The sequence below is a fragment of the Camelina sativa genome, chromosome 4 (genome assembly GCF_000633955.1).
Source record: "Camelina sativa cultivar DH55 chromosome 4, Cs, whole genome shotgun sequence".
Taxonomy (NCBI): domain Eukaryota; kingdom Viridiplantae; phylum Streptophyta; class Magnoliopsida; order Brassicales; family Brassicaceae; genus Camelina; species Camelina sativa.
Window position 1 is genome coordinate 6,922,457 of NC_025688.1, and position 26,051 is coordinate 6,948,507.

General features: G+C 37.1%; 4 protein-coding genes and 2 pseudogenes across 4 annotated transcripts; 2 read left to right on the plus strand and 4 right to left on the minus strand.

Moving 5' to 3' along the window:
- On the plus strand, positions 393–3,045 carry LOC104783627 (protein FAR1-RELATED SEQUENCE 3-like). The gene is made up of 5 exons (XM_010508762.1): positions 393–1,100; positions 1,162–1,713; positions 1,946–2,617; positions 2,841–2,930; positions 3,013–3,045. Exons 1-5 carry the CDS (start codon positions 393–395, stop codon positions 3,043–3,045), a joined length of 2,055 nt encoding a protein of 684 aa, XP_010507064.1.
- Positions 4,035–6,455, minus strand: LOC104780002. The gene is made up of 5 exons (XM_019244562.1): positions 6,076–6,455; positions 5,899–5,972; positions 5,282–5,587; positions 5,101–5,184; positions 4,035–4,608 (listed from the first exon to the last, which is right to left on the minus strand). The coding sequence occupies exons 1-5, from the start codon at positions 6,316–6,318 to the stop codon at positions 4,296–4,298; spliced, it is 1,020 nt and encodes a 339-aa protein (XP_019100107.1). The 5' UTR covers positions 6,319–6,455; the 3' UTR covers positions 4,035–4,295.
- On the minus strand, positions 8,840–11,527 carry LOC104780003 (serine/threonine-protein kinase D6PKL3). The gene is made up of 3 exons (XM_010504463.2): positions 11,199–11,527; positions 10,046–10,956; positions 8,840–9,964 (listed from the first exon to the last, which is right to left on the minus strand). The coding sequence occupies exons 2-3, from the start codon at positions 10,933–10,935 to the stop codon at positions 9,082–9,084; spliced, it is 1,773 nt and encodes a 590-aa protein (XP_010502765.1). The 5' UTR covers positions 10,936–10,956; positions 11,199–11,527; the 3' UTR covers positions 8,840–9,081.
- Positions 15,924–17,153, plus strand: LOC109132451. The gene is made up of 5 exons (XM_019244063.1): positions 15,924–15,962; positions 16,027–16,120; positions 16,224–16,839; positions 16,902–16,969; positions 17,137–17,153. Exons 1-5 carry the CDS (start codon positions 15,924–15,926, stop codon positions 17,151–17,153), a joined length of 834 nt encoding a protein of 277 aa, XP_019099608.1.
- LOC104780005 lies at positions 17,450–20,365 on the minus strand (annotated as a pseudogene).
- On the minus strand, positions 21,582–22,599 carry LOC109132452 (annotated as a pseudogene).

The following is a 26,051-nucleotide window of genomic DNA, read 5'->3' on the forward strand; positions in this document are numbered from 1 at the left end:
AGCCAACAATGAGAATTATGTCCAAACTGAAGAGGTTGTTATTCTAGAAGCAAACATNCAAAATTTTAATTTTACCAATCCGCCCATATGTAACATTTAATCAAAAATTTTAATAGATTGAGTAACATATATTTGTTTTAAAAAAAATCAAATCACAACATATGCATAAAATACATATTTATTAATCATATGTATTATATGATAATTTAAAATAATTTGTTAATAAGATCACAACATATGCATAAAATAATTTGTTTATACATATTTAAGATTTTCTTAGTTTACAATTTAATTTACAGTTTTTTTACCCTTAATAAGAAATTTTACAAAGTGGTTTTTCAAATAATAGTACATATATAGTAATATTAAATGGTTAATGCAGATTAATTGCAATGGAGAATAGTTATATAAGTGAAGATTTTTCCCCCAAGGAAGATTATGATTCAATAAGTGTAGACACCGTTTCAGTTAGTGAATCTGTAGAAAAAGAAGATAACATAGCCAACAATGAGAATTATGTCCAAACTGAAGAGGTTGTTATTCTAGAAGCAAACATAGAAAGTGAGCTGAAAGATGAACTATGTATTGGCATGGAGTTTAGCTCTGATGAGACTGCTCATACAACTTACCAAAAGTATGGAGGCAGTCATGGTTTTGACGTAAGGAAACAACAAAGGACGATAAAAAAAGAGAAGGTAGTAAGGCTTCGTTATGTTTGCTCAAAGGAGGGGTATAGGAAAGAAACTAATGACGAAAAATCTTATTCACAACCAATCACACGTTGTGGTTGTAATGCTCATATGACGTGCTACCTACAGAAGAACGAAAGATATAAGATTGTGTCTTTTGAGCAGAACCATAACCATGATTTAGTGATGACACCTATGAAGCATTTGTTAAGGGGCAATCGTGCATTATCTATCTCTCAAAAACAACATGCTGATGATGCTGAGATGTCAGGAATTTCAGCAAAAGCAAATGTTGAAATGATGAGTAGAGAAGTTGGGGGACGAGAAAATCTGGGGTTTTTGGCGAAAGACTATCAAAGTTACATATACCGAAAGCGAATGGCAAAAATGGAAAAGGGAGATGCTAGAGCAGTTTTGGAATACTTTCAGAAAAAAAAAAGGGAGTAATTCATCATTCTTTTATTCAATGCAGCTTGATGAAGATGATATGATCACTAATATCTTTTGGGCATATGATCGGTCTATAAGTGATTACAATCTTTTTGGAGATGTTGTTTGCTTCGACACAACTTATAAGACTAACGAGTATGATAGACCCTTTGCTCCATTTGTCGGAGTTAATCATCACAAGCAAACTGTAGTGTTTGGTGCTGCTCTTTTATATGATGAAACTATTGAGTCATATAAGTGGCTTTTCGAGACTTTTCTTGGAGCAATGTCTGGAAAACAACCAAAAACAATTCTGACTGATCAATGTGCAGCAATGGCGAATGCAATAGTGAAGGTATTTCCTGAAACAAAACATAGGTTATGTGTTTGGCATATTTATCAGAATGCTGCAAAGAAGTTGAGTCATGTATTTCATGGAGCAGAACAATTTGCCATGGACTTTAGTAAGTGTGTATATGACCATGAGGAAGAACAAGATTGGTTATTGGCATGGAGTGATATGCTCGAGAAGCATAAATTGACGGAGGATAAATGGTTGAAGAATTTGTTTGAGCTCAAAGAAAAATGGGCAATGGTATATGGACGTCATAATTTTACAGCAGATATGGTGAGCACACAACGTAGTGAAAGTATGAATAATATATTGAAAAAATATTTGAAGCGTAGTTATAACTTGTTGTGCTTCTTTGGACACTATGAGAGAGTGTTGGAGGATCGAAGATACAAGGAATTGATTGCTGACTTCAATATGATGTATACCTCGCCGATATTATGTGCTAATGTAGAAAATGTTGCAACATGCACAGGAAGTGTATACGCCTGAAGTTTTTAGCTTGCTCCAGAGGCAATATATAGTTATCGGTGATTATGTTGCTACAAAAGTCAGTAAGTCTGAGATGGTGTATGAATACAAAGTATCTTATCGTGGTGTGGCACGAGAGCATTTGGTTAATTATGATGCTATAAGCCAAACAATACATTGTGGTTGCATGAAGTTTTCTTTTGCTGGGATCTTATGTCGTCATGCATTGAAAGTGCTGGACAAGAAAAATGTTAGAAGAATTCCATCTACATACATTCTAACTCGATGGAGCAAAGAGGCAAAAACACGAAGAATATCTTATTATCATCCGAAGACACTTAATGAAACAGAGAAGCAATCGATTGGAAGGCGATACAGCCATATATGTCGTACTTTCCGTGAAATTGCATCTGTTGCTGCTGATCATATAGAGTTGACGTTGTGCGCAAATGAAGATGCCATTCAATTGCTTAGAAAATTGGAGGAAAAGAAAAAAGAACTTGTGAAAGCTAATGCATGGATGCCCCAAAGCTCAGATGTTGGACTTGTGGAAGAAGAAGAAGAAGTAGAAGACAAGGAAGTTCCAAATGCACGTGGAATAAAAAGAAAAGCTTCTGTTGGACGACCAAAGAACCAAAAAGTTGGTCCCCATGGTCGATACTTGAATGTTCTTGAAGTAAAAAATCGACGTACATCAAAATCATCAAGTAATGATACAGCAAAAAAAAAGTTATCATTTCAGGTATTTGATATATATTTTTTCTTTTTAATATATATATATATATATATATATATATTCACTTATTAATATAATTACATATATATTCACTTATTAATATAAATATATATATATATATATATATGTATATTAACATTTAATAAAATGATAAATGCTATAGGACACTACTCTTACTCCAGATACTCAATTATCTGTTACTACCACTAGTCCGACCTTACATCATGAGTCATTTATCTCACAAGTGTTCAAGGTAAACAATTCATTTTTACTATTTCTATGTTCTTAAATTATTTGTCATTTTTATTATTAATTTGAAGTCTTATATTTTGTAGGAATATGACAAGAGTTATGGTGGTCCATCTTAATGCTATGCTATACCACTTCTTTTTTCCCAAAATCATATAAAGCTATATCACTTTTCATTTTTCCTTTATGAAATCACATTTTTGCAAAAGTACATTAGTATTATTTTATTCTAGAATGATCTTCTTTTTATTATTTTCTTTCAAATGCGCTTTTTTTTTGGCTTAGGCGTACATGTTTATACTGATAAGAAAAAAAAAATTGTTGGATCGTAGAGATGAGTAACGTCCAAAATCTGTGTTCATAATGATTTAATGAACAATACTTGTAAATACAAAATCTTCATTTAAATATTTGTAAAAACTAAAAGACAGGGGACCGAGAAAAAAAAAATGTAAAAGATGAGAGACGTCAACGACGTTAACGACGTCAAACAAAATAATACAGCTTTTGTTTTATTTTTTTAATTCAATATATGGTTTAAATTTAGTCTTAGATGGCATGTTTTTATTAATTAATATTAGAGGGGTGAACAGAGGGGTTCACTCCTAGGGGTGTGAACCCAAGTATTGTTCTAATATTTTTAGTAATATAATCGCTTACAAATTGGTCGTTCAAAGCATACATTATAATTTATAAATGTATTTTTTTACAAATATAATCTTTTACATTATTCGACGTATATTACTATTTTTACTATAAACTATATTATATCGATAAATATTTTTCGCGCTGTATGGCAGATCCGTTCCTAGTTAGTCTATAATCAGTAATCATTTCTCTTTGTCGATTATGATATAAATTACACATGGATGTTTTTATATTCTCTGTTTTTCAATAGCTTTTCTGATCTAGATTTAAATATCATCAAAACCGAACTAAAACTAAACCATAATTGTATCATTCAAACTAAACCAATATTGTATCATTCGAACCAAAGTCAAAACGGCTTTAAATATTTCTATAAAACTATAACTTAAACGAAATGTAATCTGGACTGCCTTAACTCATAACTGTGACTTTTGTCATTGCCTGTACTTAGGCCGCATGATAATATTGATGTATAATTGTATATCCATGTCAATATAACAAGATAACCAAACTAAACCGAGTCAAAGATGGATTACATCCCATTCCTGTATTTGCCATACCGAAACCAAATGATTGTTACATAGTTCCGAATATTATTATTACCTCTCCATGTTTACTTTTCTTCCTTTACTGCTATATTATAATATGGCTACCAAAAAAAAACTTTTCTTGTATAGGTCAAAAGAGGAGGCCAGGAGGGTGGTGCAGGTTGTGTAGGTTCTTAACCTGACCTTCTGTAAATGCTGTAAGCCACGGCTATGGTTGCGACAGCTGATACTGCTGCTGCTCCCAAGAGAACCTCTTCTTTCCCCATTGATCTCAACCAGTTTAGCTTCATGCATCCTTCTTTCTTCTCTGGCTCTGGAGCTTGGTCTTGGCAACACGAAACTCCGTTTGCACCTTGGCAACAACCTCCTGAGAATCCCTTCTGCACCACAGGTTCGCGTGGTTCAACTTTGTCGTTTCCGTTCGGGATTTTAAGTTCATCCTCTTTTGCAGCTTCCTCACCCTCAGTTCTGAGTCTCATTCCTCCCCTGAAACGGAAATTATCAGGGTTAAACAAAGAAACATAGTTTTGAACGAACCTAGGCTTTTGAGAAATCAGAAAAAGGTAGGAACCTTTAAGGTCCCTTGGCAATGTTTTTCATAAAACAAAACAATATTTTTAGATAAAGTGACTGAATGCAGGTTTATGAGCTTCTTAGTTCGGAAGATAACAACCTCAACCAGAGTACACATTACAGGTCTCTATGCAGAAACTTGTTAACTGTTCTAGCTCTTATGCTTTAGTATCATACAGTCATACTAGTTAAGACATAATTCGGACTTGTAACATCCATTAGCAAACAACAGTTTTTGTATGTTGGAAAACAGTTGTGGTTCCAAGTTCCAACACGAGGTTATACATCTAGTGCAAGATTCACTAGACGCATTGGTGTTGGTATAAAACTTATACTGGACAAGAAGAAAAGTTTTAACAGCGACATATCTACAACTAACTAGAAACCAGAAGTTGGAAAGCATACCTGGAAAGGTTTTGAATGATTTCTCCTTTCACGATATGCTGATCAAGCATTGCAGGCACATCATCAGGAGTCACATAGCCATACCTGCATAATAGCATATATCATTTTCTGATGCATAAAAGATTACAGTTCAATTTCTTTTCTGAATTATACAAGCATGTTGAGTTTGACATTTTCTTACCAATGGCCAGACATATTTCCAGCTGAATCAGGGCTGAAGACAATCAAATTTCCAGCATACTTGTGCCCACCAATATGAGAACATGGCAACACGAAGATATTTTCTGAAAGTCCACGTGAACCTATCTCCTCCTTGAACTTCTCCATAAGAGCTGGTCCACACACTCCACATCTCTTATCCCGGCTACCATGAGCACACACAAACACAAAGGAACCAGTTAACTCTTCCTGAATCCCAGAGGTCCATGGTTTCCCTTTAACAAGCACATCTTCCACAAAACCATCCACATCTGTATCCTGAAGCGCCCTTTAACAATAACAACAAGAAGAGAAACATGTACAAGGATAAGTAACAAGATGGCTAAAGGATCCAAAACAATGCAAACAATGATAACAGATAAGCATCTATCAACCGAATGATCAGAAATTGGATTTTCCGATCCAAATCTCGAGTTTAAACAGCATCATCTCCACAACTTAAAGATAACAAAATCTGAGTATCTTACAGGTTTTAAATCCCTAGAAATCGAACTACTAAGCAAGAATTCAAAACCAGAAAGCCAAGTCCTATTCAAAAACAAAAGCAGGCTGAGAAAATCGGATCGCCGATGAACTTACTTGTATCTAACCATCTCCGGGAAAATCAACACATCTCCATCCGATTCACCACCACCACACACCGTCAACTTCGTCTACAACAACAATAACAACAAAAAAAAACATTCACAAACTAAACAAGACTCTTCACACCAGAAATCAAAATCTCAAATAAACGCTTGTGTTGTGTTAGTTTACCTCAACTCCGAAATCAGCTTTACGATCCTTAAACGACTTAGCGAAGCGCTGAGGAAGACCTTCAGTTTCAACACGAGGAATCCAAGTCTCGTGACTCTTGTAACAAAGGAAAACATGGCGACCGTACGGCCCAACGGTACCGGCGAGCGTATCAGTGTACATCTCTTGCCGTTTAAATCCATACACCTCATCTTCCGAAACCGGCACAGCGTTGATAACGTTCTCCTCTCCTACTTCCGCCATTGAAGTCTTCTTCCACACACCAAAATCTAGGGTTTCGCAGAAGCAGTTTTAGAAGAAGAAGAAGAAGAAGAAGAAAGAGAGAGAGAGTTGAAGAAGCGAATCGATCGAAATGAAGATGTTAATTTCGTTATCATTTAAATAATTTTCTGGAAATTTTGGAAATTTTTATGTTTTAATTCATTAAATCTGAAACCAACCGTCTCTCGCAACTCCACGCCAATTGGGCCTGATGTTAAAGTGACAGGTCGGTGACTCAATCCTTCTACCAACCACGGCTGACAAAAGAGGTTCGACTTACGTGGGCTAATCACCTACCAGTCTCTCCTCGTCCGTCAAACTGATACGGTCACAGACGTTAACTATAATTAAGTGAGATGCTCTTTGAATCTTTGATTGTTTTGAAGTGTTATACGTAAAAACTACTAATAAAATTATCAATTAGGAAACACCACACGTAATTAAATTCATTTTTTTGCAAGCCAGTCTGACTAAATAGATTATTTTTATTTAACAATTAGAGATTAATAGTTATAAAACTTTACATCTCTAGTTTACCATTTCTTTTAAGATTGCTTCTGTTTTTATAGATTCCTTTTAGGAAAACTAGGTATGGAGTTTTAGTAAAATAATTATTATAAAAATTCTTTAATTAAATTTATTTATTAGATTCTTAAACTATTTAATAAAAATTTCAATAACATACAATTTTTTGAAAAATCTTTATATTTTATTTGAAAAATATACTTTAAAAAATAATCTTACCTTCACATATGATTAAATAAATAATTATCAATGCTACACAATACACACATCAAATTAAACAAATTTTTACGATTAACTGCCATGAGATTACATTGCAGTCGTGTTATTTCGTTCGCTTTTATACGTAACTTTTCGTTCGCATCTTTTCAATGTAACCTTTTATATGTGTCTTTTCGTAGTAACTTTTCGTAAATATTTTTTAATTTCTGGAAAAATGAATAAATGCAATCTACAGTCATTTCTTCTCTTCTTAACCTTAAAATCATATTTTTGTATATTTTATGAACTATTACAACTTGTTCTCTTGTTGTCAAATATGATATGTAAATGATTATATTTTTAAATTTCTTTCTTTTTCTTTTTTTTTTAAATGATAAAATTATGAATACATTGTATATAAGACATTATAATTTTTTTAAATAATTATATAATAAATTACAAATATTAAAAATATTAATTGAGGACCATTCTTAATATGACATAATGTGACAGCCCGTCCCGTGGACCCCACTAGCTCCCCGCTAGCCGCTCCTATGGATCCGCATCGATCCTAACCCCTCACCGTGGCCAAACCATATATTAATTGGTTACAAACCAAACCAAATTAAATTAATAATTTATGAAGATGTGAACCGGGTTGAAATTAGGTGATTAGGTTGAATCCGGTTAATTATCTCTGTAAGTTGGTTAAACAAACAATAAACCAACCGAAACTAATAGATATAGGTAATTAGATGAGAACTATTGTTTGAGAAAGATATGGGATGAAAACTATTTATTCATGGAGATATAGATTGAGAAATATTTATCGGGAGACATCTGGGAAGTGGTCATAGATTGAGCTTTATCTGATACGATATGATAGTTCTCATGGAGAAATATGACGTTTTCCCCAAAATATATCAAACTGCAATAATTTTTTCACAGTGATGAAACATCATTTCTAACAAATTCTCTTTTAACTAATACAAATATAAAGAAAATTTGAATACAATGATAAGAAGTTATTTATATAAAGATTTCTAAAGATGTGAACATTTGAATAGACACAACTGTTTGTAAAAGACACAACTCTATATTCAACAGACGCAACTTTTTAGAGAGACACAACTGTTAAAAGTTTCTGTCAAAAATATAAAATAAAGAAAATTTGAATATAATGATGAGAAGTCACTTATATATAAATTTATAAAGATGTGAACATTTGAATAGACACAACTGTTTGTAAAAGACACAACTCTACATTTAATGGACGCAACTTTTTAGAGAGATGCAACCGTTAAAATTTTCTATCAAAAAAATATATATACATATTTTACGAAAAGATACGACGAAAAATCGCAACTGTTGTTGGCATTTATTCAGATTGTTATTATTATATAGATTACTATAGATGAACTATTCAAATCTATTAATGTTTATAGATTCTATAACTACTAACTATTACTAAAATAAATGGTTTCACTGATATGTTTTTTTTATATAAAAATAGTAAAAACTAAAAAAAAAGGAAAACATTTTAGAATTTGTAATATTTGTTTTAAATATTTTAAATACTGGAATTTAAAGAAAAAAAAAGATCAATTTTTCTTTATTGCTCTAACTAAACCATTTCAATAATTGTAATTCCTTATGTGTTTTTTGAGATCCCTCAATAGGAAACATATTAAAGAGACACATTTGTAACATTCCATTCCTCTCTAACTTAATAAGAAACACTAATCTTTCATGATGACTGAAAAAAAAAGACATCTATTGATGATTATATATTTACATATCCATAGTAGCATTAACAAAGAAACTTGTTTTGATTTCATATATGTATTAGGAAAACTAGATACACAACCTCGCCAAAATGTGAAGAAGACACACAAGTCAAATATTTGGTAAGAAGAAACACATCAGTAGCACAAAATCTAGACACCAAAACCTCCAAAAGTAAAATCATAATACGCCGGAACAAAGATTGAACCAACCAAAAATGATAGTGAAAGACACAAATCAGAAGAAATCAATTTCCAAATAATTACCAGAAGGCTTCACATCTACCACAGTAGGTGGCTTATCATGACCACCATGTCCACGTCCTTGACTATGACCATGACGAAGACTGTGAGCTTGATCCATGGGTTTAACCGGTTGGGGAATCTGAGGTGGACTGGTGCATCTGATCAAAGCCCAGTTCACACTTTGGAAAAACGGATGCTGTTTAATCTCAGTGGCTCCTCTCCTATAAGCCAACCTGTGCTGAGGCTCTTTCACTAGCAATCCTCTGATCAAGTCTCTCGCTGCAAAGCTCACACTTGGGTGCTCGGGAAACCGCAATGGCTGCCCAACTACATTAAAGAGTGTCGCTCTGTTATCAACTCCTCTAAACGGTGTTTTCCCAAACAGAAGCTCGTAGAGGAATATCCCAAACGTCCACCAATCAACCGCACTTCCGTGACCTTCTCCTTTGATAATCTCTGGTGCTAAGTACTCGTGTGTTCCAACGAAAGACATTGACCTTGCACTAGTCGGTTCAGCGATCAGCTCAGGTAGCGGTCTGACTTGGCGGCTCATATCATTCGACTTCTTCTTGTTCTTGCTTAAGAACCGAGGTGTGAAACACACTGGCTGAATACAGTCAGGCTGAACAATGCAGCTCGATTGGTCTACACATGTTGGCTGGATACAGTAGCTGGAGCTTTTCGAGTCAAGTGTCGAGGTTGCTGCAAACCGGACTAACGTTGGAGAGACTGCACATCTCAGGGAGAGGTCGAAATCGGATAGCATAATGTGTCCATCTTCACGAACCAAAACATTCTCAGGCTTAAGGTCTCTGTATATGATCCCAAGCATGTGTAGATACTCCATAGCTAGAAGAACTTCAGCAACATAGAATCTACAAACCAAAACAGCAAAAAAAGATCAAAACTTTAAGCAAGCAACGAGAAACATTAAACCGTAAAGTCTCAGTTTTTACCTAGCAGCGTTCTCAGGGAAGTACTTCCCAGGCTGTTTTTGCCGGAGAGAATGTAAATCACCACCAGGACAAAACTCCATAACCAAACAAGAATGATTCTCTGTTTCGAAATGTGAATAAAGCGTAGGCAAGAACGGGTGATCCAAAGATTGAAGTATCTCTCTCTCTGTCTGAGCTCTAACAAGCTTCTTCCTAGCTGCAATAGCTGCTTTCTCCATAACTTTCACAGCGAAACTCGCTCCTGTTCCAATCAACTCAGCTAAGTAAACCTTCCCAATATCACCTCCTCCAAGTTGTTTCATCAGCTTGAAATCTTTAGCTTCGAGGGACGAACCAACACGAGAACGAACCTCCTGAATCGCAACCCAACGCTTATCGTTATTAGCCCTATGTGGTTTATAAGCTGCATTGCTCATACCACTCGAGCTACTCTCGTCACTAACATCACTCCCTGTACTTCCTCTGTATATCATTAAACCATTCTTCTCCAAATCGATACCACCTACACCAATAGTGCTCGTGCTTGCACATTCACTGACTTCTGTGTTGGTAAAGCTCTGTTTTGCTTCAGAGTAAAGTGGTGCTGTGTAAAACGTGTTCGTTGGGCTAGGGTAAAACCTCGGCTCTGATTGTTTCTTCATCCGTATAATCGAAATCGGTGTTTCAGATTCAGCAGAAACAGAGGATTCGGAACTTTCTATAATAACTTCAGGGGAAGTTGTTTCTGGTTCTGGTTGTGGGATTAACGTCTTCTTCAATCGTCGTTCTGATTTCTTGGTTCCTCTTGAATCGATTGAGAAAGATGTCATCGAACCTTTGGATTTAGCTGGAGGGTTTCTGGGTTTGGAAGACGATGAGCCAACGTAACCGACTGATGTTGAAGATTCCATTGAAGGTGTTCGACACAATTCCTGAAAGAAAAAGGTAAGAGTTAACTTCAAAACCGAAGAAAGAAAGCGAAAAAAGGTGAAAACACAGCAAAGATTACGGCAACGAGAACATCTTTATAATCAAAGATTAGTGTTGCGTATACTCAATCAACGAAACCATTCTAAGTAACCGCCGGGAAAAAAAATCGTTCCCGGAAAATATTCAAATTCCCGGAATAGCTGCGGAAACAGAGAAGACGATGAAGAAGGAAAGAAAGTAACACCTGATCATAGACAAATCAGTAGTTTCTTAGTGAAGGAGTGAAGTGCAAAAAAATCGTTTCTTTTTCTTTGACTGAGTTTTTGTAGATCCGATCCGATCAATGTCTCAAGAGAAGAAGAAGAAGAGATGAATCGATTAAAGAAATAGTTTTTGTTTTTTTTAAAAATCTTTGTTTCTTTAATTTTTCTTTCTTCAGGTGAATGAGGGAGATAAAGAAGAAGACGAAGAAGAGATTAAAAAAAAAAAATTTGTGTTCGTCGTTTAATGGGAAAGTTTTGTAACCAAACTTTTGTACACCCTCGATCTCTTGCGATGTTCCCTCAACAGTTAAGGTTTCTTGTTTCTTGATTTCTTTTAAATGTAAAAGTTAATTACTGTAATTAAGTAGGGGAGCCGATTCTAAGCACTAATTAGTCCTACTAGATTATATTATACACTCGTTTGTGTATGAATCTTCGTGTAATGTTGTACTACATTTGTTAGTATCTACTATTTAATAGTAGGACCTAAAAATAATAATTGTCGGGTCACATTAGTTGTGAGCATATTCGACGAATCTGAAGTCCAAATTTTAAAATTATGAAAAGTCGACTGGTCTCTTTTTTTTTTTTTTTTTGACAATCCACTGGTCTCTTTTATCATCAATAAATTTCTATGTTAATCTAAAATGTAAATAATCCAAGTTTTGGATGAATGCGGTTTCGATTTTTATGGGTTTGAAAATCCATAATATAAAGATTTAAAAGGAACTAATAAAAGAAGAAATTTTTTTAGAGTAATTGACTTTATGATTTCATAGGTATATGGACATCCATATATATAAAAGGTATATAGCTTATGGTGCTTGTCGTTACCAACGAGCCGGTAACTCCATTAATTCGTCGGTAACATTCAAGCATGGGTGATGGGTCAGTGCTTGAACCTGCGAGTAGGATCGAGCTCACTTACCCGAAAAAAAGTGTAGCTTACGAGTTTACATCCAACCCTGGTCGTATAGTTATCTCATTCATTTCTATGGTCTATCTGGACATATTATAACCATATTAGATACTCAGAGATGATTTATATATATAGTTATTTGTTTTTTTTTTTGTTTTTTACAAATAAACTAAAAAACGGTTCGTACTTTACTTACCAAAATATATGTAGTTACTTTGACACACAAAAAGAAAGTGATTCCTATATAGTTTGTAAGATTATGCAAGAACAATTACAACAATATGCATTGCCACAATTTTTTTTTTTTTTTTGTTAACTGCATTGTCACAATTTCTCTTATACATAAAACAATGCAAATGTGATACCAAGCGCATCTTAGGGTAATAATACCAAGCACATTTTAGGGTAATCGTCAAAAACAAATTGTCTGAAGTTTAGTTTAATTTTAAATTTAATTATGTGCAGTTTCGATGCATTGAATTTGATTGTGTTCAAACTTGTTTTATGTTAGAATTATATATGGAGATCACACAATATCAACACTTATTGAGATTATTTATCTACGATTTATAAAGAAACTACACTTTATATTATTGAATAAGGCTATGCATTAAACCCTTGAAGTTAAAATTGATTATTTCTGTACTTGTATAAGATACGAAAAAATTATGAGACAACTGACAAGGCTTATTCATTTTTCCTTACTTTAAAAATTATATTTCCAATTAATATAATAACATCTATGCAATGAGAGATTATAAATGGAATCATAATGATAAGATATTAATTGCACCGATGCATTCTTGTTGGTAGATTTTAGTTAAAATATTTTTAATCACGAGACATGTCCTCCTAATAAGAATTCGAGATGGCTAGTACATTGAACCACTGTGCTAGACTGCTAGTAGTATACAGTATTCCAAATAATGATTATGTTAACAAAAACGAGAGACAATGTTAACAAAACAACAACCAACGTTAACTACAGTATACACTTTTTTTAGGATTTGATTAAACATAATGAAGGAAGCGGACATTACGACCGAGGCGCCCCAAAGCCCTCACATCACATCACATGGATGCACGTGAACTCCCGGCGCATTTTATTGTTTTGTGTTTCGTTACGTATTTTAACCAAACCTAACTAAAGCAAATCAAATCGAACCTAACCAATCGGATTTTTTAAACCGAATCAGTGCATCATATATATTTTGTTTAAACATTTCTTTTGGGTTGAAACAAAACCAAATGGTCCAAATCGATAACCTAATATGTTTGTTTAGAACTGGTTATTTAATTTGGTATATTTCTATGTTATTATTTTATTTCTTGAGACTTGAGTACTATACAAGTCACAACATTTCTATTTTAAAACCGGTTTGAGAAGAACACAAAACTTACATTAGAAGGTTTTCAAGTCCTTAAGCTCGTCGGAGATTTGATAGTTCCACTAATGAAATCATTGGAATTTACAAAAGATATAAGAGTTTTAGTTAGGAATGTCAAAATGGCTCCAAATTTATGGATCAACTCAAATTAAACCAATCCAAAAACTTAATGAGTTGACAATATGAGGTTTAATGGGTTAATGGAAATGTTTCATTGGTATTGGTATGTGAAAGCCTTTCAAAATGTTTGATTAGATTCTCTGTTTTAAAGGGTCTGAACCTTTGTTTATCAGATGGTGATACCACTGACACTTTACCAACAAGTTTGTTCACTGGAGTAAGAAGATTAAGGAAGACAACTTAGAAGAAGATTAAGGAAGCTGGTGGTGTTGTTTTCTGGATTATTATTGTTTAAAATTTCTGGTTTTCAATTTTTGAATACAGAGACATATATCATGTTTATCAATTTATGTATAAAATTACACAAACTTTGATGACTTATAATTACATGCAGAGCGGGACTAGAGGGCATTGAAATGAAACATTCCAATAGGTCCCCTACTTTCTAAGGACCCCATCTTTTGATGATGATATAAAGTGGTTCAACTCATTTAACCCGTTAATCCATTAAGCTAAATGAGTTGGAGGTTGATCCAAACCATTTGCTTAATGAGTTGGATTAATTCATTATCCATTAAACACTAAATTTAAATGGTTATGAATTGGTCTAGTTTGGTTTAGCCAACTTGATACCCCTAGTTTTGGTATAACGTGCTCGATTGTATCTTTAACTTGTCTAAAAACCAATATCAACAACAAAAATATCTAAGAGGTGATGATGACGAGAGAATTCACAATGTGGATCAGATCAAGGATATGTTGGTGGCCTATTACCTTAACTTGCTAGGCTCAAAGACTGTTGGATTCGAGGCTATACTGGTGGAGGAGATAAAATTGCTAACACAATTCAGATGTGAACCTCAGCTAGCTGATAACTTGGTGCAGATCCCTTCTGATGATGAAATTAGAAGAGCAGTTGCCACTATGCCCAAAAGTAAAGCTCCTGGCCCTGATGGGTTCCCGGTTGAGTTTCTCTGGGAGGTGTGGGATGTTGTAGGCCAGGATGTTGTCAATGCGGTTCAGGATTTCTTTACAGCAGGTCACCTCCCACGGGGGTTTAACGCCACAACAATCACTCTAATACCAAAAGTTCCAGGGACGGATCAAATTTCCAAGTTTAGGCCAATATCTTGCTGCACAACGGTTTATAAGATTATTGCAAGACTGTCAAAGCAGAAACTCAAGACCTTCATCGCTGATGCTGTTCAAGTAAACCAAGTGAGATTTGTTCAAGGACGTCACCTTTGCGAAAATGTGTTGTTAGCTTCGGAACTGGTCACCAAATTTCATGTCACGGGACCGACCACTAGAGGATGTTTGCAAGTGGATTTAGCTAAAGCTTATGACAGTCTGAATTGGGATTTTCTCTCAAACCTCCTCCAAGCCATAGAACTCCCACCAATATTTATTGCCTGGCTGCGAGATTGCTACACTTCTACGTCCTTCAGTATAGCCTTTAATGGTGAGTTAATTGGTTATTTCCCTGGGAAGAAAGGCCTTAAGCAAGGTGACCCGATCTCGTCACTCCTGTTTGTTCTTCCAATGGATGTCCTCGCAAAAAAGTTGGACAAAGGAGTTGTTGATAACTCCTTTACCCCTCACCCTATGTGTGTGGATCCACTGATAACTCATTTAAGCTTTGCGGATGATATCCTCATCTTCTTTGATGGCAGTGAGAGATCGTTACTGGCAATTCTTCAGATCCTTGATCAGTTTAAGCAAGCTTCAGGATCAGTATTAACAGAGACAAAATGGCAATGTTTCTTGATGGTGACGGTACCCAGGAGAATCAGTCGTTGGCATATTCTACTGGTCTCCAACAAGGATCCTTCCCAGTCAGATATCTAGGAGTGCCACTCACATCAAAAAAACTGAGGAAACAGGATTACCATCCTCTACTAGATCGACTACGAAAAATATTTTCGGCATGGACTGTCAAACATCTCTCTTTTGCTGGACGTTTTCAACTGATCCAGTCTGTTATTTACTCCACTATCACTTTCTGGGCCTCTATCTTCATCCTTCCCAAACAATGCATGGAGGAGATTGAGAGCATGTTTAGCGATTTTTCGTGGAGGGGTGCTCCAAACTCAGCTAGGGGTGCAAAGGTTGCTTGGGTTTCAGTTTGTACACCCAAAAATTGTGGAGGTTTAGGTTCACATCATGGAACAAGGTTTTGGCTCTCAAACTCATTTGGATGCTTTTTGCGATAAGTGGATCTCTTTGGGTTGTGTGGGTTAAGAAGCACCTTATTGGTCACCGTAACCTCTGGAATACAGATGCATCAGCCTCGAGGAGTTGGATTTGGAAGAACTTATGTAAACTCCGTCCTCTAGCGAGATCATTTATTGTGTGTGAAGTGTTGTCGGGTCTCACCTGCAGCTTTTGGAAGGACAATTGGACCTCGTTGGGTCCCCTCTTGGATATCACAGGAGAGTTGGGTCATCGAATCTAAGGGCTTCACCAGGAGGCTACGGTGGCAGACGCAATTAAAGAAGGTCAATGGTGGCTCTCTAACAGCCAAAGTCGCAACCCTATTGTCCTACTCTTAAAGCAATGTCTCCCTTCCCCGTTGGTAGTGAATTTGCATCCGGATGCAGGAAATGATATATATCTATGGAAGATTGGTGATGGTGTGGCCTTGGATACCTTCTCTACCTCAAAGACTTGGTCTTATTTGAACCCTCTTGGACCAAGAGTGACATGGTATGAGGCAGTTTGGTTCAAAGGAAGGATTCCTAGGCATGCTTTTATTGTGTGGCTCAATTCTAGGCACAGGCTGCATACAAGGGATCGGCTTCGTAGCTGGGGTCTAGTGGTGCCTCCTATATGTCTACTTTGCAATACACATGATGAGTCTTGCCAGCATCTCTTCTTTGATTGTGTTTACTCCTCTGAGATTTGGCTTTACTTCACGACACGAGCCCATGTTTCTCCTACTGTCTTGTTTGAGGATGGAATTACATGGCTGAAGAATCCTTGTCAGGATGAGAACACAGCTCTGATTCTTCGTTTAGCGTGTCAAGCATCGGTGTACATACTCTGGAAGGAACGCAACTCTCTCATTCATACCAATACATTCATCACGGCTCCTACTCGGCTTCTTGAAGTGAAAAGTATCATTCGGTGTCACTTGGATCCTCTGTCGAGAGCTCAACGAATTTCATCCCCATCAGACTCCTTTTTAGTTACCTGGTTCCAACTTTTTCAGTGACTCCTATGAGTTTGTTTGTAACCTATGCTTGTTATTATTGTAGGTGTAACTCTTTTAGGAGGCACCAGTTTGTAAAAGGGTTCCAACCGTCTTCTATTAAGATTAATGAAGGTATGTGTTATTAAAAAAATTAAAAAAAAAATTGTTTGACAAAATAAACAAAAAATATATATATCAATAAAACCAACAAAAAGATGTGATAATGGTGGTATAGTTAATAAAAATAAATTTTCAGAGTTTTTTTTTCGTTTGTTTTTTTTGCACTATAAATTTATTAGGCTGTGCCAAATTTTGAATAAACACATCAAATAATCAATTAATAAACAAAAAATGCCAAAGTCAATAATTATGTTTGCAGAAAGATAAATATGAGTAAAATCATGAGGGGTTAATATGTTAACAGTTAAATTCGATCAAGCAAAACGACAGTACACACATGTCGGATTCGCTCAGATCCTCAATAGTTCTGAATTTCTCATGTCTTTTGTGATAAAAGTTTGGATCCAAAATAACCTTCAGAATTTTTATTAAAACTATATATTAAGAAGTGGACCAAATTAAGACTTTACATTTTTCTTACGGTCGAATATGAAACTGTAAATTGTAGATTTCGATGTATATGAATATCTAACTTTTTGTATTTAATTATTTAGTTTTACAATTTTTAAACAATACAATAGGACAATAGGGGCTTTCATGTGTGTCGTCGAGAAGGCATTATTTCGTATCATTATGAAACAGAACCTCCTAGCTTCTTTCTTAGCTCTGTAGAAGATATATCCATCCGGAATGTGTTTTCTGGAATTGAGATAAACATGTCGTTTATTTCATCCGGAATGTCAAGATCATCAAGAACCTGCAGAGGAGGAGGAAGAGGAGCAAGGGATAAGTAATCCATAGACAATAAAAAATCCATAGAAATGCTCGAGAGCGTAAAAAGTCGTTTTGGTCGAGATTCTAGTGTTGAGATCAAACCTTAAATACACCGTCCACATTGCGGCCACCAACAAGGAACTTGCAACCTGTTCGTTTGCAGTCACCTAGTACCTCCAACATTCTTTTTTCGCTTCCTTCGTAGTACTTTGGCTGTAAGAAGTTAAAAGTTCCTTATGGGTGTTGATTTGAAAGAATAGAGTACTTTAAACGTTCATGATTACAACAGTGTACTAGTGTTAGCATATAGATCTAATTGTAGGGTTAAAAGAACGAAACAAAGAAAAGGATCAGGCATACATTTATGAGCCTTGATGCAGTGTCGGCACCAATTACAAAACTGCTTCCTGGGAAGAGTTCAGCTTTCTTGTAGAAGAATGGCTGATTCGAAACTATTACTGTCTTTCCTGCCAACGGGATACCAAACCAATATCAACCAATGGCACTAGTAGTTACACATAAACTGGTACTGGTAAAAAGTTGTAGCTTGAATCTGGATCATCAGACTGTTGCAACTCAGAGATGCACAAGAAAGTGGTGCACAAGATTGAAAACATGAATAACTAGTGAGTGAAAAATGAAGATTACCAAGTACTTCAAATTGCTTGACACGATCTTTAATCTCTGCAACTGTAAACGATGGTTTGTCTGCATTTACTGCAGATATTTCAAAACATGGATACCCTCCGGCCTCAGAAACACTGCACAAACAAATCTGCTTCTTAGATTGTTTACACTTTGTTATGAGATTTGTAGTTGGTGATAATTAAAAAGTCAAAAGGCCAAGACTCTCCAAAAACTAACTATGGAATCAAATCATATAGCACAACTAAAGGGATAATCAAATTGCAAATTACGTTGCACAACATAGCATATCAGATTTAACTAAGAAAAGACAATAATAAGTTATACATAATGGGTTGAATAATAAAGTCATACTAGCCTACCTCATACCAGCTTCCAACAACTTTAGATGACCCTCATGTAATGGGTTAAAAGAACCAGGCAGTATAATCTTTCTATCTGTATCCGACCCGTACGATTCTGCAATAAAGGTAAAACTACATCATTAAAGGCCACAAAATGCAAGATTCAGTTTATAAAAAACCTTCTATGATTCAGATGACCAAAAATCTTACCCTTAGAAAATGGATAAATCTTAGAGCACACTTGTCCACCTAGAAGCTGCTCTAGCTCTTCTTCTTCACTAAACTGGGTTTCAGACTCATTAGGCACCTCAGACTAAGTCAAGCCAGAGTCAAGTGTCTCAGAAACTTGGCATGCTTTGGCCATAGCCTAAGATAGTAGTAACCAGAAAAGGTTTTAAGAACTCAGGAGTACAATGCTTTCAGACAATTTATCCCCTAGACAGGTACTAGGTTGTAAGACTAGCTTGGATATAACACACCTGGATTAGTACACAGCTTGCCACTTTATCTTCTTCCTCTCGGCTTCGTTTTCCCTAAAAATTTCCAACAATAAGATAAGAAACACATGAGGGCATAGATAACAATAAAGAGTAAAGCAAGACATGAGAAAGATTGTTGCAATCACCTTTGTTAGAGTAACTGAAGTTTCCCATATCCGGTCGGATCCTCTTATCGACAAAAAAAACCTACTCACATAACAAAACAGAACTATGAGTAGTAATAAGAGAAAGCATTTAAATTTCCCCTGACCATATGGTGGTTTGTCCCGGACTACAACTTATATTGATAGCTAATATCTCAAGCAAAACACATTTATATTCAGAGCAGGGTACATAACCAGTGATCCCCCTGCTTTGGACGAGAAGTTGCTAATGTTCCCGTAAAACCAACACCAAGAACCGCACATCCTATCCACCAAAATTAGCAAGTCAAACCAATCCAAGATTTCTACTTCTTTTGCTAACAAGCAACAACTATGTCTCTTTTCATAATCCGTAGGCCTCTAAGGCCGTACATCCCTGGTTCAATCATGATATAATATATAAAGCCACCATTTTCAAGATTTGAACCCATGAACACAAAAATTTTATGGACTCTCCATCAATAAACCTTAAACGAACTCAACTGACAAAAATGTTAGTAAGCAACAACAATGTTAAAGAATGACATGTAGAGTACAAACCTGGTTTAGAAAGCTTAAGAGCCCGATTATAAGCTAACAAAGCCATCTCATTCGCCATTTCTTGGCTACAGTGTTGGTTTGGAACCTGAGAGAGAAAGATCAAAAACTACTTAAGAGTCGCACGGGGGAAAGAAAAATTGATCATTGATAATTGATTTGAGGTAATAAAGAACAAACCCTTCCGAGTAATTGGACCATAGAGATCATAGAATACGGAACCACGGATTCAAGAAGTGTGTTGGAAGCTCCTGGAACTGACATTAACCAACCTAAAGACTAATAAATAAGACTTTTGTTGGATCACGCCAATAAATTTACAAGAATTCGGATCAATAACTGAGAGAAACCGTACCTGAGAGGCACCGCCAGAAAGATACACGACGGCTTGCGTCGCCGATGAGTGAATCGCTTCGACGATGGTTCGGGTCGCAGCCATTGTTTCTTTCTTCTCTTATGAAAGCAGAAAAAGAGACAAATATTAAAAAGATTTTGGCTTATAATATTAATTTTTCCATATCAAAAGTTAACTTTGAGTAAAGTTGTAAATGTAAATTATTTTATTTACCATGTCCATAGTAGTGTTCACACTTCAAACAAAATATAAATAATACCATCATTTACTAACTACGGACCGTTTTCACATAAAATATTTTGTCCCCGGTGATTTCAAATTAGAGTGGACTAAAACCCTGAATGGTTCAAGCCTATCCGCAAATGGTTCAAGCAGAACAAAAAGCCTATCAAGCAGATTTGACTGATATATTTTAAATAGTCTGATGTTTGCTGCATCTATTGGAACTACTAGAATGCAAAAAAGTTAAACACAATTTGGGGGAAAAATCTAAGAAAGATTGAGAATAGTTGTTATATCCGATTGATTACAAACACTATATATAAATTAAAAAAAAAACTTAGCACAATGTAAAAGAACTACCAAAACTGTATACTTAGAGATAACGTTAAGGCAACCATCTGCCACCAAAAGTTGGGAAAAACCAACGAGAATCCTTGAAAGAAATTGACGACGATGGAGCTGCAAGGCGATGAGACCGTTTGACAGCACAATCGATTCCAATATCGTAATTACTAGGCGTGGGCATAAAAACCGTATCCGAATACCCAACCCGGAACCCGATCCGAAAAACCGGGTTCTGGGTACGAGTTTGCCTATAAAACCCTATTGGCTTCTATTTTCTAATACCCGTGGGTTCGGGTTAGGGTCGGGTAATACCCGATACCCGTTTGGGTACCTATTAAACCCGAACATATAAACATATTTATAATATTTATCATTAATATAATGCAATTACCCCAAACTTATGATTATAATTTTGAATATTTCATTTAGTTTTATACCTAAATATCAAAAATAATCAAAATATCTAAAATATTTTGTTATGTAAGTCAAAATTTAACTAAATTTATTTAAATTTAATTATATTTTTTCGGGTACCCGGTAGTTCGGGTACTAATCGGGTTCTAAAATTTGTAATCCAAACCGACCCAAACCCGATAGTACCCAAACCGAACCGAACCCATATATCTAAAAATACCCTAATGGATTCTATTTTTCTAAACCCGTTTACCCAAACCCGAATGGATAATACCCGAACCCGAACGGATTACCCGAATACCCGGCCCTAGTAATTAGTGTATCTATCACTAAAGAACTTTAAGCTTAATAAAGTACTAGCCTTATTGTTTCTACCACACTTTCTTTTTCTTCGGGCAAGACTACGAGCTTATAATTACTAAAATATAAGCAATTTTTCCTATATCCATCTTTAACTGCAACTGTTGTTCCTGGATCCAAAGACAATACTTCGTTCTCTAGAGAATGGATTCTTGTCCATTTTGATGATTCTAGATCCATCTTGTAGACGTCACATGAGTATATCCCTGATCTGTCTTCCTTGCCCAAAATCTCACCGGACAAAGTTACATCTAGATGGTTGAGATGATATGGTCTAGAATCATCCAAAACTGTGGAACTTGCAAATTCCTTTGGAGAATCACCACCAGCAAAATCAAAAACAGTGATGTTTTGACATGGACAAAGTATATAAAACTTGCTTTCTTTAATTACCATATCGGAGCAGCCTTGGTTCTTTAGAGGTTGAAACACTTTCCAGCTCTTCTTACCAGCACTTTTCTTGTGATGATATGCAAAAAAGCAGTCAATGTTCCACACAACTAAGTAGTCTTTGTTTCTTTCATCTACCCACAAAACCGCACGGTTGATTTCTAACCTTTACCATAAGAAAAACTTCCATAGCCTTCATATGTGAAGGTCTCCAAGAAATCAGACGCACCAATCCTCTCAAACTTCATCTGCCATCCATCAAAAGATAAAAATCGGTTCTATGGTCTAACATCAGGAACCAACTACCTGAATTAGCGAAACAACTACTCTTATGGAAATCAAACCCGAGATCTCTTACTATATAGGTTTTTTTATTAAGAGGATCATACAACTTACATGAAACATGGATGTCGTTTGAAAAGTGGATGAGCCATGGATTAGGGTTTTGTCTAATGCATAATTCCAAAGCGGAATACCAATATGAAGAGATGCACCTGGCTCGATGAAACTCTACAAAGTTCAAACGTTCCAGCACTGATCGAATCAGGTCGGGAGGAAGCATAGACCACTTTGAATTGATGTCGGAACCAATCAACTTTTTCTTTGGCGACATTTTTTTTTTTGGTAGAAAAGGGGGAGAAACCTCCCCCGATTTATTCAAAGTAAACTGAAACTACAACCGCACAGTACGTGGTAACACAAACCCATTCCCATCATCCACCAAAAAAGTTCGGGCGAGGTCAGGACAAGACTCCAAGAAGCAAAAACCCAACCCTAACGAAAACGCATAGTTTGCTAACCCATCAGCTAGACGATTAACCTCTCTATACACGTGTGTAATCCGGACTAGCCAGTCCTTCATAACAAAGCCATGGCACAACCGCACCAGGAACGACAGCGGATGAGCCACGCTTATCCCTATCCGAAGAAAACCTACTACCAACTCCGAGTCCACCTCCAACTCAACCTGTCTGATCCCTCGCTCCCACGCTATAACCAGTCCATAATACACTCCCCACAACTCCGCCATAGGAGCCGAACATATGCCTATGTTCAACGCAAACCCGCACACCCACTCACCCCTCTCATCCCGAACAGCCCCACTGGCTGTAGCCAAACCGGGATTCCCACGAGATGCCCCATCCGTCGAGACCTTGAACCACCCAACAGACGGTTTTTTCCACCCAATCAACCTCTCAACAGTACCAGCAGGGACCGATGAACTCGTACCAAGATGATGCGCCTTCGTGACTTCAACAGTGAGCTCCCGTAAGAATCTCACTCTATCCCGACACTTACGGTGCTCCCCAAAAATATTCTCACACCGCCACTTCCACCCTCACCAAGCCGCAACACTAAACAGAGTCGACCACGACGACTCATCTACAACTGGTCGCTCACGCAAATTATCAAATAACCATTCCAATAGCGACTTAGCAAAGAACTCCGATTGTTTATGTCTTGGAACCAGCCGCAACCAAAACCCATGCATTGCTGGACAGTCCCGTAACACCTGACACACCGTGTAAAATCGACTCCATAGCTCCATGACACACCTGACACACCGTACTCTCACCCATGTGCTGACGTACTCGCTCCACATTAGTCATTAAAACCTGATGACTAACCAACCACAGGAACAATCGAACTCTTTCCGGCACCACCACTGTCCAAATACGACTGTAAAACTGCGCCATACATGGCTTTGGTTCCGCATCGCGGCACAGCAAGGAATACGCCAAACTCACCGTGAATCCCCCATTCGGATTCCCCACCCAAGACAATGAATTCTTCCTCCCTAGAACACCCTTAAGAACCACCGCATAAAGTTTCAACCGTACATCCGCCGGAAGATACTGTTCAAGCCGCGACATGTCCCAACCAACACCTTCAACCCAATACTCCTCTACTTTCTTATGCCACTCTGCCTCGGGTAACGGGCTCACAACCCCCTCTAGCAAAGCCTCCATCCCTAACCACTTATCCGACCAGAAACGAATCTCGCTACCATCTCCTGGCACCCATCCCAGACCCAACGAGACAACCTCTCTTAAACCTACTTCCACACTTCGCCAAGTTGAAGACCAGGTACTCTTTGGAACGACCCATGAACCATCATGAACACTCCCCACTCGATACTTACACCGCAGAACCCGTGCCCACAAACTCGTGTGATCATATAAAAGCCGCCACCCGACCTTCGCTAAAAGAGCTATGTTCATCTCCCGTGAACCACGCAACCCAAACCTCCCTCACATCGTGGGCGACACACCCTCTTCTATTCAACCAGGTGTAACTTCTTCTTTTCCGGTGAACTTCCCCACAAGAATGATCTCGAAATCCTATCCAGACTCTTTAAATTCGAAGAAGGCAAAACAATAGAGCTCATGGAGTGAACCGGTATAGAAGAGAGGACTGCCCCTGTCAACGTAACTCTCCCCGCCAAGCTTAGACTCCTACCTTTCCAACCTGCCAACCGAGACGACACTCTCTCCAACACCTCCCCATACGTCGTCTTATTAATCCTCTTGTGAAAGATGGGCATACCCAGATACTTACCAAGATTACTCGTACAAACAATACCGCTATCCGCACTGATTAAACCCTCCATGTCCTGACTGACATTACTAGAGAAAATTATTTTCGACTTTTCCAGGCTGACTTTCTGTCCCGACGCTAAACAAAACGTCTCCAAGACCCGCCTAATCACCTCCACCTGAACAACCGATGCTTCGGCGAACAAGATGAGATCATCGACAAAACATACATGGGAGAGCTTAGGGCCACCCCGCGAAAGACTAATAGGCTTCCACTCCCCTCTTCCAACCGCAGTCTCAATAAGATAACACAACCTCTCAATACACAAAACAAACAAATATGGAGACAGCAGATCTCCCTGTCTCAACCCGCGAGATGGCTTAAACGGTTCCGTCTTCTCTCCATTCCACAACAACGTCATACCCGGACCCGCCACACACTCCATAATCCGAGACGTCCATTCATTAGACAAGTCGGCTACCTCAAGCGTTTCCTTCAAAAAATCCCAACGTATTCGATCATAGGCTTTCTCAAGATCCAGCTTCAACAACATCCAACCCTTCCTGCCTTTCTTACTTCTCATAGAATGCACAACCTCTTGAACTACAACCACATTATCAATACTAAGCCTCTCCGGAATAAAACTAGCCTGGGTCGGACCAATAAGTTTCGAAATAACACTCTTGAGCCGTATCACCATCATTTTCGTTATGATTTTAAATAAAACATTGCACAAACTCAGATGCCTGAATTGTGTTATCCGTTCCGGTTTCGCGACCTTTGGTAACAAGACAATCAAAGCATCGTTCGTCTCCTCTGGCAAAACTCCATTATTAAAAAAAATCCATCACAAACTTCAAAACCGACTCACCCACAACCTCTCAGCAGTCCTGATAAAACACTGGTTGGTATCCATCCGGCCCCGGATCCTTAAATCGTCCCATGCCCTTTACCGCAACTCGAACTTCCTCTGAAGTAAACCGTTTAGTCAGCTCCCCTCTCTCCGCCTGAGTAAACGGCGCAAAACCCTCCCGTGACAATTTTTCCCCGTCCAAATCCACATCCACAAAAGAATACAGTCGCTTGTAATATTCGACAGCTAGCTTCTCTAAATGAACTTTCTCGGAGACCCATCTATCCTCAGCATCCTTTAACATCTCCACCCTATTCCTTCTCCGCCGAATGATTGTTGTAGTGTGAAAAAATCGTGTATTCCTATCACCCAACGCAAGCAATTTCTCTCTTGACTTTTGATACCAAATTGTCTCCTCTTGCTCAAGCACAAAATCAACATTCTTCAAAAGTTGCGCCTCCTTCTCGATCAACGTATCCGAGGGAGAAGCTTCTATGAGCTCTTGCACCTCCTTAAGCTCCGGAACTAATTTTTCCTTGCGATTATTCACATCACCAAAGACTTCTCGATTCCACTTCTTCAAAGTCAACCGCAAATGTGACAACGCCTCTGGAGTCGACAAAGTTGAGTCCCACGACGTTGCCAACAACTCCTTTTTTTTTTTTTTTTTTTTT